We start from the raw sequence: 19316 nt of genomic DNA, 5'->3' as shown, positions 1-19316 counted from the left end.
TCACATTTCTTATTTTGTGCCTAGGTTATTTTAAAGTATCAGAGGGGTAGCTGTGTTAGTCTGGATCTGTAAAAGCAACAAAGAATCCTGTGGCACCTTATAGACTAACAGACGTTTTGCAGCATGAGCTTTTGTGGGTGAATACCCACTTCTTGCATCCGAAGAAGTGGGTATTCACCCACGAAAGCTCATGCTGCAAAACGTCTGTTAGTCTATAAGGTGCCACAGGATTCTTTGTTGGTTATTTTAAAGAACCCCTTTAAAAAGATCACATATTAAATCATTCCAAATATTTTACTATTTGCTTTCAACTGTACAACTCAAAGAGGTTTTTGTACCAGTGAAAACTTATGATGAACCATTTTAGAGTGGAGTTTGCATTAGAAATCCAATGCTGTTTAATTAAAAAATAAATTAATGATCTCACAGAGCTAGTTAGATGACTTGATTCCTAAAAATGTTCTTGCACGTTAGCTTTTAGAGTTAATAAAATGAAAAGCGCGCTTACACGGTGTGCTGAAGCTTTGATTTGTTTAATAATGAGAACTAAATGTTTAATAAAAAGGAATGAGTCCTTACAGAGTGATGTCTCGTGACTAATATTTTCAAAGAGGATGTTCAAGGTCTGCAGCAGCTGTACACATACATAACGACCAGATTTCTGACGCAGGATGTTCAAGAAGAAAACAAACATGTTCTTCTCTAAGAAAAAGCTAGAAGATAAACGTAAAAGCATTACTGATTCATTCATTATTTTTTTAAAAAGATGAACTGTTGGTTTGACTGGGGAGCTTATTTTTTAATAAGTTTGACAACTTTCATATTGTATAACTTTGTAATATTGCATTCATTTACCCCCAAAGAGTGCCTCTCTGTCAAAGATTAAACTAACAAGGATATTTGAAGCGCATTCAAATTAATTAATTAACAAACAAAAGGGATAAAGATCTAAAGGCTAGTCAGATATGTAATGTCCAACTGAACAGAAAAGTAGGCTTCCTCACCCTACAGACTCATAAAAGCAATTTTGTGGGAAAGGGTCTTTGACTGGAAATATTTTACTGGAATTTCCTAGAGCTTTAAAAAAAAAAATCACAAAAAAAGTGTCAGCTTGCCTTCTACTGTATTTTGTTGTCATTGAGGAGGGGGGAAAAAATCAGAAAGAAAGGTCTGTTATGACGTTTACAGAGCATTATTAGGTGTATCGAGTCCAGACCTTAAAAAGGGTTGCTATACCGCATTTGCTGCCAAAGCTTACCATGGCATATGAACATCAAAATGGTACAATGAAACAGCTTTGAATTTGTCAGAATTTTTTAAAATAATGATTTATTCTTTCCTCTAACATAATCTCTCATCCTACTGAGGATCCATGTGTTACCTTTCTAGTAATAACAGTTATACGTACACACACCTTTGTAAAGCTGTCTTAAGAGCATCAATCATGAGCCACCATCTCTGTATGCAATTCCTCTTCCCACTCTACAATGAAGTGTGTTTAGGAACTCTACCAAGAATAGTTTGTTCAAGTATAAATTAAGAAACTTAAGGTAACTGATGACTCTCACAGTAGAGAAGCTAACCTCTATGGACAGCTGAATTATAGCTAGTGCACGTTTGGTAGGAACCATAGTGCAAGCTTCACAATTCATCTCAGATAATACTCCATCTACAAATGCCAACCCCTCCCATATCAGCTGATCAACAATTTTGATTTAAATTTGTTAGTATTTTTTTTTTTTTAAAAAACAACGAAGATGTAAAGCACTTACTCAAACACGGAGCTGTCATTCTGATCTCCCCATATAAGGATCTCAGTTATAGAACGAATAGTCTCCACTAACAGATTGCGGTTGTGATCCGTTACTGTGGTATTTTTGGTCAAAACATGATACATATACCTAAAAGAGGAGAAACATGTAATTAGGTACTATTGGTGTGTTTAACAATGTTGGGCTGTGATTTTCACAATCATTTTCAAATGTTCTCTATGAACCTATTTTCCCACAATTACTACTATATCCCAGGAAAGAAACTTGATTTTTTTTCCCCTGATGTAATTGCTTCTGTTTATTTTAAAAATTACATTGGAGGCAGGGTGGAGCAATGAATAAGCAACAGTGAGAGGTAAACTAACTTCCTAGAATGATGACAAATGACATTTAATTATTTTTATTATGTACAACAATGTGATCTTTTTGTAATTTGTTGGGTTTCTTAAGTGGGTACGAATAGCATGGGAAAAGGGAGAGAAGAAAAAGCAAAGTGGGTAAATATAGTTACGGAGTGCAAGGAGAGCTGTAAATACCCCGTAAGGTTCATTCTAGAAGGTTGCATGTAGAGTTAGCTGAAATACATACTGCATCATTACAGCCATGGAATTGCTGCATGGAATGCATCTTTGTTTGGATTCTTAATTGTTGATGCCAGTCAGGGATGTCTTGAATCCACCTGGCGTGGAGCTGAGTTACCCAGACTTGGACCATGTATATTTAAACACTACTTTGAGAGGAGGTGGGTTGAAGGCTCAATCTGAACCAAAGGGCTAGATTTTATGGCTGAAAACTCCAAATGTCTTAACCAGGCCAGATAGGAAACAACATGAGTGCCTGTACACAGCTGTAGTAGCAATCTCATTTTACTTGGGTAAATACGTGAAAATAGAAGAAAAGCACAACATAAGTTATGTTAGGGCAGTGGTCCCCAACCTTTCAGTGTGGCGGGTGCTAGACGACCAGCTGCTGAAATGCCACCAAGAAGCGGCGTCATCAAGAAGCGTTGTAGGCACCACGTTGGGGACCACTGTGTTAGGGAAATTATGTTTGGAAGCCTGATAAGCATTATGTAGTTATAAAAGAGTTAAGCCACATTTTTTTCAGACTTGTAAGTATATTTATATATTTTCACACCTTTAAGTGCCAGAGTTATGTTGACTGAACTTTTAAGGGTAGAGCAGGCCCTAGCCCTGTCTCAAAGAGGACTAAAGCAAACTCCATTTATAAACTGTTAATGTATATCAGCAGGGTCCACACAAACAAACAGTTAGCCCTTGGAATACTAGTGCAAGGTAGAATCATACCCCAAGCTTGCCACGAACTAAAATGTTCATTTAGACAAGGAGACCCACATGTAATACTCTAGCTCAGGGATCGGCAACCTCTGGCACACGGCTCACCAGGGTAAGCACCTTAGCGGGCCAGGCCAGTTTGTTTACCTGCCACATCCCCAGGTTCGGCTGATCGCGGCTCCCACTGGCCGCAGTTCGCCGCTTCAAGCCAATAGGAGCGCCAGGAAGCGGCAGCTAGCACATCCCTCATCCTGCGCCGCTTCCCGCAGCCTCCATTGGCCTGGAGCAGCGAACTATGGCCAGTGGGAGCTGCGATTGGCCAAACCTGTGGATGCGGTAGGTAAACAAACTGGCCCGCCAGGGTGCTTACCCTGGCGGGTCACGGGCCAGACGTTGCTGATCCCTGCTCTAGCTCACAGATGAGCCTATCCTGACCTTTCTACTCTCAACTATCTTGCAGGAAAACAGCATATTTTATGCTGAGTCACCCTCACATTGTGAGCTGTGTCTACATTAGGAAATTTAAACACTGCTGAAAATGGGTGTGTATATTAAATGATGCAGAACATTGTCTAACTACTAGTGTAGACCAGAACACACTGTTCAGCACAGGGTCCAAGAGTTCAAAATATGCCCAGCTCCAAAAGCCCTGCCAAACAACAACTGTAAAGTCATGATAAGAAAAGGAAAGTTTGAAAGTAATTAATACATTTTGCAGCTAAATTACAGTGGGAGCTATTCTCTTCAACCTCAGTTCTGTTGTATACCATTTAAAATCAATTATGTTGTCTGTTATTAGGACACAGCTTTACAAGATTCAGTCTGTCCTCCCAGGTAAGTACTTGCAGGGAATCCAAATGAGGAAAACTGAAATTTAGTATGATCCAATGTTAAAATACACATACTTACTCAGTTAACCATGTTAATCATAGCATGCCTAAGGATCGTCCCCAAGAATGGATACCATTACGCTTGGCACAGTAATAAACAATCCCTGCCTCTAAAAGCTTACAGTCTAAATAGACAAGGCCCAGACAGAGTAGGAGAAGGGGTGTTACAAGCAGAGAGAATAGTGTGATGGTAGCAAATGTTAGTTCCCCTTGGGTGGGAGGAGAGAGGGTTAGTTCAGAGGTAACTATCAACTGTGCAATATTTTACATATATTCAGCCCTGTTTATTTGAAGTAACCGTGAACCTGAACTATCATATGTACAGAGAAATGAATCTGTGCAAGTGGCTGCATTTATTAGAAATTAACTAAATTTCAGAAGATTTGGGGGCGGGGGGAAGAAGAGAGAATAAGTCCAATAATGCAATGCTGGTCAAAGTAAACAGTAGAAGCAGTCGTAAGATATTACTTAACTTTGCCCCAAGCCACTATACGTTGCAAAGCATTTCTGAGCTGTTTCCCAAAGGGTTACCAAAAACTAATTTTGTTTAGTACACAATGTGACAAATTGCAAAAAACTAAATTTGAAGACGTTTTAACATGATGCCATTGTGAATAGGGCTTTATATTCCTGGAAACTGATTACAAGTTTCCCAGTTGTTTGCCTGGTGAATTTTACTGGAAAACTCATTGTTGCTTGGGTTACCAAAAGAATAAGTATAAAATTAAGTGATGACAAGGTGAGGACCGGTCTACACTGGGAACTTACATTTCCATAGCTACTTCTTTAAGGGGTATGACAAATCCACACTCCCAAGAGACATAGCTATGCTGACCTAACCCCTCTAACCTTCTGCTGACCTCGCTACCACCTCAAGGAGGTGGATTACCCACACCAACAGGAGAACCCCTCCTGCCCCACTGTAGCAGTTCAAGTGTAGACATAACATAAATCTGAGTGCATTTTCTTGGGTTTCAATGTCATTGCTGTTGTAATTAACTCTCCTGGTCTGTGAAGGGGCAGGTGCCTTTGTGGAAAGAAAACAGGTGTTTCTAGGTCTCAAGGCCAAAATTTACATTTATGATTAGATCTGCAGAAGAATAGGATCAAGGACTAATTAAATATTCCCTGACAAAAACTATGCTAAAGCTCAGTGTTACGTTTCATTAACTTAAAGATAAAAAACATGCAGGGATGTTGTGCAGATTAATTTTTATATCATATATACAAGAAAGCTACTTTAAGAGAACATTATGGTTGCAATGTCAAACACTGAAAAGTTAGGAAATGCTGAATTAAAGTTGCCCATGCAGCCTTAATTCAGACACATTGTGTGTATGCATTATGATATGGTCTTTAATTACATGATCACATACTGTTTTTACTACACGCAGGACCCCAACCTCATTCAGTCCATAGGAGGAGTGGTGCTCAGGGAATGAATTAGGTATGAAGGACAAAAGGCTGATTCATATTAATTTATGGATACTATTTGTGACCAGGTCATGTGAAATGGTTATGTACATCTATACATCAGACTATGTACTCTATGTACAGGTGGTTTAGTTTACTAGCAGGGATGTTAGGAAGCAAGCAGGAAGGTAATACAATGGGTCCAGAAAGACACCACCGAGCACACACTCAGGAAGTTAAGAAACAATAACTGAACTATTCGCTGTGATGATCCTAATTCCATGTTCCAGCAAAAACTACACAGCTGTTTTGCTAAGGCTGGAGACTAAGATAAAAGGACACTAAACAGTTAAAAGGCCTTGCAAGAGAGGGGACAGTTGTCAGTGAGCTGGCCGGAAAGAACGGGCTGAGAGACATGCCCTATGGAGGAGATTTGAAGCAACTGGGCCTCCCTAAGCTCCCGGGGGATGGCAAGCTTAAGTAAGATAATTATGTATGAAGATAGTTTATTGTGTTACAAACCTCTTATGCTTTATTATTCCTACTGTTAAGATTAAACAAAACTTTGTTTTAAGAAAGCTGTCTGATCACAGCTACTGAAGGCAAGAATTGAAGGTGCTGAAGCCAGTCGGGTCTACCAAGTAGTCATGGTTGGTAAGTGGCAGGCTGCAGCCCAGATATGGGGTCTAAGAGGGATAATCGCAGGATACCACATGAGGATAAATGAAGCCAAGAGGCCTAAAAACAGAGAGTGCATTCAGACCAGAGGGGTGAAAGGTGCAGGTCACCCTGGAACAGAACTTGTGTTGTGCAAGTGGCTGTTATCCGTAGGACTCGGTTGTTTCAGAAGTTAGATAGCGTGTAGGGAACAAAGCAGGGGGCTGCAAGATACGAAAGGATGGTCTCATGGTTTAGGCCAGGAGTGGGCAAACTTTTTGGCCGGAGGGCTACATTGGGGTTGCAAAACTGTATGGAGGGCCCCAAACAGCCTGGCCCCTGCCCCCTATCCAACCCCTCCCAACTCCCACCCCCTGACTGCCCCCCCCTCAGAACTCCCAACCTAGCCAATCCCCCCACCCCCACTCCTTGTCCCCTAACTTCCTCCTCCCGGGACCCCCCACCCCTAACCACCCCCCGGGGCCCCACCCCCTCTCCAACTCCCCTGCTCCCAGTCCCCTGACTGCCCCAATCCCTATCCACACCCCTACCCCGACAGGCCCCCTGGGACCCCACGCCTATCCAACTGCCCCATTCCCTGACCCCTACCCACAAACCCACCCCCTGAGACTCCCATGCTTATCCAACCCCTCCTCCATGTTCCCCATCCCCGACCGCCCCCCCAGAACCTCCGCTCCATCCAACCACCCCCTGCTCCCTGTCCCCTGAGACCCCCTACCCCTTATCCAACCCCCCACACACTCCCCGGCCCTTTACCATGCCGCTCAGAACAGCATGTCTGGTATCCGCGCCACCTGGCCGGAGCCAGACACGTTGCTGTGCTGCTCAGCAGGAGCGCGCAATCCCGTCGCCCAGAGTGCTGCCCGCGCAGTGGTGGGGAGGGGGGACAGCAGGCAAGGGGCCAGGGGCTAGCCTCCCTGGACAGGAGCGCAAGGGCCAGGCAGGATGGTCCTGCGGGCTGGATGTGGCCCACGGGCCATAGTTTGCCCACCTCTGGGTTAGGCAGTTGAATTCTACTGTGGAGAATTGTATTCCATTCCTATTTCTCCCACAGAATTCCTATGTGATGGGGGGCAAGTCATTTAAAATATTTTTTACAAGTAGCCACCAAAGTTCCTCATTTTTTGGATGCCAAACTCAGACCCAAGATGTCAATTTGCAGGAGTACTGAGCACACTTCAGCAACAGAGGTCAACAAAAGCTGTGTAACAAACAAGTGAACTGCTATAAACTGCCAGGTACTCTGCAAGTACAGGCCACAGGCATCTCAAATTGGGCACCCAAAGTTAGTGAACACCTGACTTTAATTTCTGTGCCTTAGCTCAGAGCGGTATTGGGAAAATTAATTTATATTTAGAATCATAGACTTTAAGGTCAGAAGGGACCATTTGCAAAGAACTCATGCTACAGTGATAAGCTCTATAGAAAAACACATGAAGAAATTAAAAATTCTGTATTCACAGCAGGGTTTGAATAATGTGTAGAAAATAAGGCCTAGGGCCAAACAACAAAATATTGAATAGCTGATCATTCAGTGAGCACTATATGAGGAAGGAGACCAGTGGAAAAAATAGTCTATGTAATTGAAGCAGAGGTCCTCAAACTGTGGGATGCCCCCCTAAGGGGGGGGGGGTGTGGAGCAACATTCAGGGCGAGGGGGTACAGCTGGGGCCCGGGACAGTCCCCACAGGGGAGGTGGGGGGGGGAGTGGGCACCCCGCTGTGGCCCCACCTGCCAGCCCTGAGCCCCGCTGTGGCCCTGCCTCTCGGACCCCTTACCCTGTTCACATTCCCCCACCCAGAAACACGCTCCAGACTCTGGCTTGGAGGGGGAGGGGAGCTGACAGAGTGAAGGGTGGGGGCATGAGGTAAAAAGTTTGAGCACCACTGAATTAAAGACTATCATATTGCTTATAGACGGGGGTGGGGGGAGGCGGAAATTAAGGCTCAACGAATAACCAAGTCACTCAAGCATATTCCAGGTCTTAATAGATTACAAGAATAAAGTTAATACTCTTTCAGAAAGAAACAGAGTCCATTTTTATCAGGGAAGTTGGGGTATATTTTTAACTAATAATTTTATATACTTCATTCACAAGGAGCATGGGCTTGTTTTCAAAAGCAAGATTTAGAAAACAAGAAGTCAAGAAACCCAGAAGAAAATGAGCTAGTCAGACTGATTTTCTTCCTTCTACACGCTGTAAGAAACCCAGCAGCACCACTCCTTTTCCTCATGCCTGTGAACAAGGTGATTCATCTTTCACATCAGGACAGTACCCAGATTTTGTTTTACAGATGGGTACCTCTCTCTGTTGCTGGACACTGAGCTTGGAACTGAAATACACAATTCAGTAGCAAAAAATGAAGCAAAATCTGCAGCCTTCTCTGCCCCTTCACAATGTCATCATTTTGGATTTCACAAGAAGATGGGAAAACTGAAAACGGTCAATGATTAGTAACACTTCTGTCTGTTTGCACCACTCCAGAAGCTCTTAACTCCTACCCCACCTAGAAGCAGCAAACAAGCATGCTCTTACCTACATTTACTGGTGGTGACAACAGTCTAGTATGTCTGAAGTTGATTAGAGTCACTGTCTTCAACAGCCTCACAAATCATAGTGTAGGCCGTACTACTCAAGGCCTTTCCCTTTCTCAGGGACTGTTGGTAACATCATTACGGTCCCAGTCACTCAGGCCTAGACCTCATCTCCAACTATGACCTCTCTAGACCCATTCCCAAATCTTGCCACTTTTCCCTCCATAACATTGCAAAGATCCAACCTGTTCTGTCTGCATCACTAAAACTTTTCCCAACTCTTAATTCTTGTCTTGACTACTCTAGCCTCCTCGTCGGTGGCCTGCCTGTCACCTCTAGTCTATACATAATGTTCCTATGAACATACTGTTCCTGACCTGTTCTGATCATGTCATCCCCACTTTCCAGCACTGCTTCAGTTTCAGGCCTCTTGTCCAAACTTCTTGGTCCCTTCCTAACTTATTATTCTTGTACCTTACCACGACACCCTCAAACCTTCATCATCTATTTCCCCCCACAAAATACAGTACAGAAATGTTTATTGAACACTTCTGCCTTTTCTGCATTATTGATAATTTTACCATTTCCATCCAGTAGTAGGCTAATACCATTGTTAGGTTAGGAACAAAAAGGATCCTATTTTAAAAACTCTTCCTTGTTGTCCTTAACTTTACTGAACACAAATTTCTCTTTGCTCCCCTTATCAATTTTCTACGATTCCCAGTTTCTGATTTATATTAAATTACTATCAACTTCCCCTTTCTTCCATTTGTTATATTTTTATTTTGTTTAGTTTTTTAGCTGCCTTCACTTCCCTTTAAACCAGGGCAGGTTTTTTTAAACCAATATGGCCTTCTTTCTTGATTGTTGGACTTTTTTGGCATCTAGTAAAGTGTTCTTAAACAATTCTCAATTATCATTCTGATTAAGTTCTTCCTCCCAGATGATTTGGCTCAATTCTTTTCAGATTTGTGAAATTGGCCATTTTAAAGCACCAAGTATATACATCACTGTTCTGGTCTTTACTCTATTTACACATTATAAATGTGATTATGTCATGATCACCTGTACCTAAGTTGCCATTAATTTTTAGTTCTGTGATCAGGTCATCTTTATCTGTCAAGACAAGGGCTATGGCTACACTTGCACTTCAAAGCGCTGCCGCGGCAGCGCTTTGAAGCGTTAAGTGTAGTCAAAGCGCCAGCGCTGGGAGGGAGCTCTCCCAGCGCTGTCCGTACTCCACCTCCCTGTGGGGAATAACGTACAGCGCTGGGAGCCGTGCTCCCAGCGCTGGGGCTTTGACCACACTGGCGCTTTGCAGCGCCGCAATTTTCAGCGCTGGAGAGGGTGTGTTTTCACACCCTGCTGCAGCGCTGCAAATTTGCAAGTGTAGCCATGGCCAAGGTCTAATATAGAATTCCCCTATGCTGGATGCAACACTGAGGTAGGAAATTGTCATCTATAATATTTAGAAATTCCAAGAATGTTTTAGTACTGGCAGCGTGAGATCTCCCGCATATGTCTCTCCAGTTGAAGTATCCCATGATCACACAGCTTTTTTCCTATACATTATAGATTGGTGCACAATACAGTCATCCTGTTCCCTAGTGTGGTCTGTAGCAGACAACACTTAATAGCCCATCCTGTGCCTTATCTCTTAGGATACTGATCTATCAGCATTCGAGATCATTTTCTTCCAAGTTGTTGGTGACTCAGAAACAGACAATGCCATTTTCAACAGTATCACTCTCCCTCCTTCCTAAATAGGTTACAACCATTGATTTTACTATTCCAGTCATGGGAATCATTCCACCAGGTTTCAGTAACACCGTGTGGAATGCTTTCCCTTAATTAGTCCAAAAAACAACTATTCATGCCTGTTTCAAATCCTTCCTCAAGATCCAACTTCTACCATGTCTAAGTTAACTAACAATGATGAAGCAGGAGGCCAGTGGGGGTTAGTTTTTCTTTAATATTTTAAAACTAAAAATAACTGAAGCCATTTAGCTGTGCATATGACTAATTTATTAAATCTGGTGTTGCTCTCACCATTACCCTCATTCTCCTTCCTCCATTCCCTCTATATTATGTCTGCTTATATCTGGTCTTAAACTAGAGTTCATGCTCTTCAGGACAGGGACTGTCTTACTACATGTTTACAAAGCACTCAATATAATGGGCTCTTGACCTTGACTGGAGCTTCCAGGCACTACCATTAAAAAAAAACAAAAAAAACCCCAAAGTAGTCCACATCACAAAACAAACGCTGGCATAGTACAGACCCCACATCCCTCAAATCTCAGCAAAGTGGCCAAGAAAAAACTGGGCCACCAAATGAGTCCTTTGACTCCTAGAAATGGCGTTTCCAGATCAAAGATGAGTCACAGACATGTCTGTCTGAGGAACAGTACATTATTGCTGTCTACACCGTACTTGTCTGGAAAATACGTCTAGAACCTTTATGAGCCCTAAACTTTTTTTTAAAAAGTAAGGAAAAGAATCAAGCTCTTAGTTACAGGTCTAATCCACCTATCCATAGAAGTCGATGGGAGCTGAATCAGGTCACATGTTGGTAAGTATGCATAAAAATAAGCAGTTTCGCTACATGCTGTTCAGGGAAGGAAACGGGGCTTACTTTACTATTATATAGTGCCTAACACACTGTGGCACCACCAGAAATAAACTGTATACTTGGCTCAAATAATAAATTCACATTCTTGATTATATGAAGTATAATTCATTGAGAAGTTTCTCTAGAAAACAAAACTAGAGGGTATAGGTTCTCTTCTGACAGAATTTAGCATTTTAGGAAAAGAAATGGGAAAGCACTGCACAGCAGTGAAAACACCCATGGAAAGGTAAGGTGGCAGGGATGTTCCACACCCATATGCCATGCTGCCTTGTTGGAGACTCATTTGCATAGAAGGATTAAAGGGAAGACAGTAGGCTTTACTCTGAAGGATACCCTACACAACAGCAGTTCTCAACCTTTTGGGGCTCAAGACCCATTTGTAAATGTGTATGGCCTGTCACAACCCAGTAAATAGTCTGGGGGTGGAAGCCCTGGGTGGTTTTTGTTGGATCCAGCACTCAGCCCACATTGGTGGCTCCTGCGCTAGGCTCTCTGCTCTGGGCACTGGTACCTCCAGAGTGGCAGCGCCACTCAGATTTGGCCCTGCCCCCCTGACTGGACCAAATTTGTGAGTGTGGAGTTGTGACCTGGCTCATGGGGTGCAGTGCCACTAACTCAAATTTGGCTTACCCAGATTCCTGTCATCACAATGGCTGGGCCAAACCTGAGTGGCACTGAGTTGCAGTGCCGGGAGCAGGGAGTCAAGCCCAGTCAGCACTGTGGGACAGGACCCACAGGACCCTTTGAAACATTCTGGCCACCCAATTTTGGGTCCCACCCCACAGGTTGAGAAATCCTGCCCTACAACACAAAACAGGAAACAGAACTGCTATAAACACAGCAGAAAATAGAAAGTTAGATCAAATCTTAGATGATCATAGATCTGTACATGGGACCAATTTGCATAAATGACTGAACAAAAACATGCTAGCATTATAACACATGCACTGTTCACTATCAACGTGTTAATTAAACAAAACCCAATAGCCCACCCTACCTTTTCTCCAAGTTTTATTTTCAAAGTTCTAGATATCACCACTTAATGTTGCTTTCAGGTTTAAGTTACAACCTAATCCAAACAGGAAGCATATTACAGAATGACTATAAACAGACTGTTAATCACATCTGTGTTCTCCTCCAACTCAAATGGGGCAAGCAAAATAAACTATATTTAGAGACACCTTTCACTGCATGATCTCAAAGCAATTTACAATAATTAAGCTTCAGAACATTGCTGTTGATCAGGGAACCTATTTTACAGCTTAGTAAACTGACACACAGATGAGTCGCCCACTTCTCATTAAGTTGCACAGCCTGCAAGTCCCAGCTCCCGCTCCCCTGCTTTAGGCTGGGGGGAGAAGGGATAGCTCATTGGTTTGAGCATGAGACTGCTAAACCCAGGATTGAGAGTCAATCGTTGAGGGAGCCATTTAGGGATCTGGGGCAAAACTCTGTCTGGGGATTGGGCCTGCTTTGAGCAGGGGGTTGGACTAGATGACCTCCTGAGGTCCCTTCCAACCCTGATATTCTATGAATTCTATAAGAATTGCAGTCAGGATGTAACATTTTGAAAGATTTTTTATGTTCTAAAATGGAGCTGTCACAAATAGTTATGTACAATTGTTTGCTTATGATGCATCTCCCAATATAGCAACATGAAAAGGTGAAACAAAGCCTGTTTGTGTCTTTGAACCCATCAAGATTGCAAACCATCTTGGCAGTTAAGAAATTAGGGGCTTTTTTAAACTATGCATGAGTCATGCTCATGAAAATACAGTACAACCTTATGAGTACTGCCAAGAGCTAAGTATACTACAGCACAGCAAGATGTAAGGTAACATTTTGCCACACAACTCTACCAATGCTCTTCAGTCCTGACCTGCAACATCCATTTCATGCCTACATCTCTCTTCAGAAGAGAGTGCTGATCATGTCAAACTGTGCTATAGATTAGTGATGTTGATAACATACATGCAGCAATAGTTACTTAGTGCCTGTTTATTCCAGTTTAAAAACAGGAAGATGCACAGAATATATAACACCACCAATGGCACTAAATATGCTTTCCAATTAAGGATTTGCAAATCCTTACTCATGAGAGGAATCCCTCTGACTTCAATGAGACTTACTATGGGGCAAAGACTATTCACATGAGTAAAGATTATCAGGATCAGGCTCTAATACGGTGGGTGATGAGTGCCAAGAACTGAGTCCTTCTTCTCAGTGTATGGTATGATTGCCAGAAACAGTAAATGTGATCAGTTTGGTAAACATCACTAGCTCAAGATGCTGTAGCCTGGTTAACTAATCCAAATAAACTAATTTCAGAAGTCATTTAGCAGCTCATCAATTGTAATTTAGAACATTTTACAAGAATGAATGGATAGCTCATATATGACACTCACTTCCTGTTCCTGATATGACAGGTCACATTATAATTTCCTGAAGTATTTCAGGAGTCTTCTATTCAAAAGAAATTGAAATGTATGTTTTAGATGAACTATCATGGTACTGTACTGTTTAATACATCCATCACCATGGTATCTGAGTATAATCAAAATCACAAAGCAAACATTCTGTCACAAAGACAATTGCCTCCCTGTTTGTCTTGTAAAGGGGTAAGGGAGTGTGTCAAGTATATTTTCATCATCTTTAGAGATGTTATTGGGGGAAGCTAATGTAAAAAGTACTTCAGAACAACAGGTAATTCCATTATACAGTGCATGGTCATTTCAAGGCCATGGACAAGATGCTGGGAAACCTTAATTTCTGATACCTCCAAAGTTTATCCATCTAAAATATTATGTATAAAAGAGAGAAAGGCATCAGGATAATGAAGTGACAGCTTCACTTTTCATGATGATGCTTGCTAAAATGATACCTACACTGAGAGAAAATACTGAGATGGAAAGAGGTAGGCCAGGAGAATTTGTCATTTTTCTTGTTAGAATATGTAATTAATATTACTTAGTCTTGAAAAATCCAGTCACCTATTCATCACTGGCAAGTAGAAAGCTTCTCCTGGCAAATAAGGAAATAAAAGCCATCAATTACAGCAACAAGGTAAGTAAGGTTTATGGATCAACTTCTGTTGGTGAAGAGACAAGCTTTCGAACTTACACAGAGCTCTTTCTCAGGTCTGGGAAAGGTACTCAGAGCGTCACAGCTAAAATACAAGGTGGAGCAGATTGTTTAGCATAAGTAAACATATTCTAAGGTGTGGTCGACAGTAGAAAATGAGGTTGATTTAACTATGTTGGTCAAGATGTGAAAAATCCACACCCCTGAGTAGCATAGTTAAACCTCCCTAAACCTGATTTAGACAGCACTAGATTGACAGAAGAATTCTGCCATTGTCCTAGCTACTGCCTGTTGAGGAGGTGGATTACCTAACCCCTCCCATCAGCATAGGTAGTATCTACATTAAAGTGCTACAGCAGTAGCATTTCAAGTGTAGACAAGCCATTCAAGGTGAAGTGGCACATTAACACCCCTGCAGTCATAGGGTAAAATTGGGAGTAAAAAGCCATAAATCCTGTGAGGAAAAGCTTTGTGTAGCTAGAAAGCTTGTCTCTGTCACCAATAGAAGTTACTTCAATAAAAGATATTACCTCATCCCCTTGTCCTTCTAATATTCTGGGAACAATACAGCTATAACAAACACTGCAACAATTACAGCTACACATAAGCTTTCATTTTCAAACCATTCTAGGCTGTTCTGTCGCCGTTCACTTCAGTTTCAGAAGTGAACTGAAGCAGTGTTGTATCTCAATCTACCAAAATCAACTCAGTTACTGCTTTTGTGGCTTTCCCAAACTGTCCAGACTGTGAAATTAGCAAGGCTATTCAATTTCAATGTTTTTTTCAGAACCAGGTGGAAGCAACAAAAATAGGTCAATTTCATTCCCTCATGACTGGGGAAAATTTGAGCTATAGTAGAGTCCAGCACCTGAATTATTCAATAGGGAGAAGAACCTTAACCTCACTGGTTTTCTTACAGCAGCCAGGGGTCTGGAGAAGGAGTAAAGAACGTCCTTCACATACACACACTCTTACTTCCCCCAGGATCTAGGGTCATTGTGGAAGAAGAAAACTATTTCCCCTTTCCAACAGAAAGTTACAGTGCAAAGACTTCATATTCCTTAGACAGCCCCTGGTCAGAGAGTAATACCTAAAAAATAGTTCCCATGCAAGATTCCCAGCATCTGGTAATCGGGACTGAGGCCTATAACCAGGGCACCGGCCTCTGGGCTGTGCTGAAAGACCCTCCTTCCTGCCTCCTCACCAGTAGGTTTAGTTCTCTGGCTAGTAGGTGATATTTTCAAACCCTCTGTATTACTTGTAGTGCAACTTTGGAGCACTCTCTCTCTCACCACTTCCATGACCCAGTTAACCGTATCTCCCCTATCGCTACAGTGCTGGTACTCATCTAAGGTTACCACCTTTTAGACTTTGTTCTACAGAACAAGCTTATTGCATTATAAAATCGTAGCTTTGTCTTTTCATGCTGTGCCACTACATCACCACCCTGTAGATACTTAGGAACATCCAATCACCTGCAAGGCAAAATCAGAACTGGGTTGGGGGGGCGGGGAGAGGGAGAAATGTATATGACCTAATTAGCACTTGTAACTATATTGCTTACAGTCCTCTTGAGTCCTCACATGAACATTCACAGAGAGATGTAAGACAATGAGGGAACATCCCTGGTACATGTTTACAATCGCAGCCCTGAGTGAAACTCCTCCAGTCGTCATCACTCTTCCACAGCCACACGACCCACTCAAACCCCTGAAGGCCTTGTCAGCACCTGAGTCTGGAGCCCTCCATTGCAGCCTCCTCCAGGCCTCTTCAGTCTCCCAGTCCACGCACCCCAACCCCACCAGAGAGGTCCCAGCGCCCGAGACCCGCTTGCCATAGAGCCACACGGGTCCCTTCTGCCCCAGCGAAGCCCTGAGCTCACTCTCGCTGAGACCGAGCAACCCCCCTGCAGCCCGAGCTCCCCCAGCCGCACCCCAACACCACGGACCTGAGCCCCACCTCGGTCCCACGGGGTCTCCGACCCCCCGTTACCTCCTGGGCCCCTCCGCCCCCACCGACGCCCCCGACACACAGGCTCCGCCTCACGCCCCCCGCCAGACACACGCACTTACTTGAGATGGTCCAAGGAGTGGATGCTGCGGGCGGCCTTACCGTGCCCACCGCCCACCCAGCTGCGGGAGCGGCCGAACATGCTGGCGGCGAGGGAGGAGGAGGAGGCGGAGGGCCGCGGGCTCTAGCCGTCCATCTCCCCGAGCGCCCGGCTGTGAGGCAGCCCAGCGACCTCTGACACTTACAAACCCGGCTGGCCAGCCGGCCCAGCCGTCAGCGACAGGACAAGCAAAGGCGCATGCGCGCGCATGGCGCGCTGGGAAATGCAGTCTCCTTGCCCCCCTTCCCTGTGACGCCCAGGAGGCGGTGGACTACAACTCCCAGCCTGCACCTCGCAGGCCTTCCGCTGATGGTTGTGAACCGGGTGGGTGAGAGCTCAGCTGGGGCGGGACAGGGTCAGGTTTGGGAGAGTCAAGGTGCAAGTAGGGCGGTCCCCTCCAGTCCACAGTGCCGGCAAGAGACTTCTAGCGGGTACGGGAAAGACTTGGGGCTGGGCTGCGCGCTACTCTGAAGGAGCAGAGCCCTGGGGGCATTCATTCGTTACATGGCTTTAACAGCACACTCAGGGCCATCCGGACCCATACACAAACTACACAGCTGCAGAGGGTACCAGGAAATTTGGAGCACCAAATTGCCCCAAATTTCCTGGTGCCCTATGCATCTGTGTGCTGCTCCAGTGGCCAGCCCGATCCCCCGGCTGGCTGAGATGGCCAGGGAAAGCTGCCCCCACTCCTGCCCCATGCCCACTCCACCCCTTCCCCATAGCCCCTGCCCTGCCTCTTCCCACCCCCACTCCACTCCATCCTGCCTCTTCCCACCCCTGCTCTGCTCCAGTCCTGCCCCCACTCCACCCCTGAGCTACATCCGGGGGGACTGCAGCAGGGGTCTGCACTCACGGGGCGGCGGGAAGTGGAGCAACCTGGCCCCAGCCCACTCTGCGCTGCCGGTGATTGCTGGGAGGCAGTTTCCCCCTGCCCCCAAAGTCCCAAGGCTGGGAGCTAGGGGAGCAGAGCGGAACAGGCTGGGGCCAGGTCACTCCATTTCCCATCGCCCCATGAGTGCAGAGTCGGGCCCGCCCTGCAACCAGAGGGCAATAGGAAGTGGAGCAACCCAGGCCCAATCTGCTCCACCGGCTCATGCTGGGGGGCGGTTTCCCCCCGCTCTCCAAGCCTGAAGCCTGCTCCTGCCCCCCACAGACCTTGGGTACAGCCGCCCCTCGCAGAGGCCTGGAGATGCCCACCCACCCTACCCCCCGCAGTGGAGGCCTGGGGATGCGTAGGGCACCACAATGCTAGCACCCTTAGCACAATACATGTGCTAACAAACTTAAACAAAGGTTTGTTAGCATATATATCGTGCTGTTACATTGGTCAGGAGTCCTCAAGAGGGGCAGGGTGGCCTGGACGGAAGGTGTTTAAACAGTGTTTTTTTATTCTGTTTCTCCCCATTGGTCTGAATTATCCATAACATCCATACTGCATCACATCAATTCCAAATCATTAGAGGAATGCCTCTGCTTGCACTGACCAGAGAATATTTGGATTCTGATGTCAGCCCAGTTCTGCAGCCTTACAGGAATCAGATGTTGTCCCCGGTGTACATAGAATTTTTTTTTGCAGCCAAAATAGTCTAACGTGCATTTTGTTAACTGGAATTGGAGCAGCAAAACAAAGAAAACAAATGCCTCATTTTCCAGCTTTGTAGAGGAGAGAACTATAAGTGAAGATTATAATACCGGACACTGACGGCCTTAAACCAGCTGCCTCAGGAATCTGCCAAGAACTTTGCTGAAAATATGTCCCTCATATTAGCAATGGAGCTAAAACTTATCACACATCTGCCCACCTTTATTCAAATAAAGTTCCTTCTGATCTGACAGCTCAGGCATTATCAGTTTCATCCACAATAATTTACAAATTTAGAACCTAATCCTGTAAACTCGTAATCATTTGATCAATCCCACTGAAGACAATGGGACTATTTGCATGACTATGGACCACTTTTGTGGCCTGGTAAGAGTTTCAGGAGTCTGTTCCTATAAAGGAGAAATGCAGTGTTTGGGTACAATACCATAAAGCAGTTTAGGATAGAGTTCTACTTAAAAATTGTCTTTTAATAAGTTATACATATGCAGAAATGGCTCCTCACCCAACTCCCAGATTCCATATAAACAGACTGAATACTACATATCTGGAGGGAAAGTGAGTAGTTAAGCATGCTGATGTTTGTATATACAAAGAGGGTTGTAAGAGGGACTCAGGGTGGGGAGGAGTCACATGAAGGGTCATGTGGGGAGGTCACGTGCCCAGGGGTGGCTCTAGGTATTTTGCTGCCCCAAGCATGGCAGGCAGGCTGCCTTCGGCGGCTTGCCTGCGGGAGGTCCCCGATCCCGCGGATTCAGCGGGACCAGCGGACCCTCCATAGGTATGCCGCCAAAGGCAACCTGCCTGCTGCCTTCGCGGCGACTAGCAGAGCGCCCCCCCGTGGCTTGCCACTCCAGGCACACGCTTGGCGTGCTGGTGCCTGGAGCCGCCCCTGCACGTGCCCTCTCCCCTTGTATCCCTTCCATAACTGCAGTACTGGCAAGAAATGATTTCTACTTGCACCACTGGAGGGAGTGAAGGGTGCAGGGGGAGAGATGAGGAGTAGAGTGGGTTTGGTGAGGCGACGCCCCTCCAGCATGGGTTAGCAGAAATGACAGGAGGGCTCACGTTTGGGGAGACACCGTTTGTAGGGAGCCACAGTTTTGGGAAAGAGGGCTGGCTTTGTCCCAGGCTATGGGGAGAAAGCAAGCATGGTTTTCATCTACACTGCTTCATCCTCTGCTTTGCCAGGGAGTGCACACCATGTCAAAAGAAAATCCAAAAATCCACAGCCCTTAATATAAACAATCTAACCCCTGCTACTGTACGAGAAATAAAACCTGTCAGTTATATACGACTTTACATCA

The 19316-nt window shown here is 44.7% G+C and overlaps 1 protein-coding gene across 1 annotated transcript in view; it reads right to left on the bottom strand.

Annotated features, from left to right (window-relative positions):
• Nucleotides 1–16601, bottom strand: part of CLEC16A (C-type lectin domain containing 16A) — a 182067-nt gene extending 165466 nt beyond the window's left edge. The window contains exons 1-3 of the mRNA XM_039490309.1: nt 16369–16601; nt 1773–1901; nt 580–713 (exon numbers count right to left, since the gene is read on the bottom strand). Of these exons, the coding sequence (XP_039346243.1) occupies nt 580–713; nt 1773–1901; nt 16369–16448 (343 nt within the window). The 5' untranslated portion in view covers nt 16449–16601. The remainder of the gene's footprint in view (nt 1–579; nt 714–1772; nt 1902–16368) is intronic.
• Nucleotides 16602–19316: the final 2715 nt, after the last annotated feature.

Source organism: Mauremys reevesii, linkage group 10 (assembly GCF_016161935.1).
Source record: "Mauremys reevesii isolate NIE-2019 linkage group 10, ASM1616193v1, whole genome shotgun sequence".
Classification (NCBI taxonomy): domain Eukaryota; kingdom Metazoa; phylum Chordata; order Testudines; family Geoemydidae; genus Mauremys; species Mauremys reevesii.
This window is presented reverse-complemented; position numbering and strand designations above follow the sequence as displayed.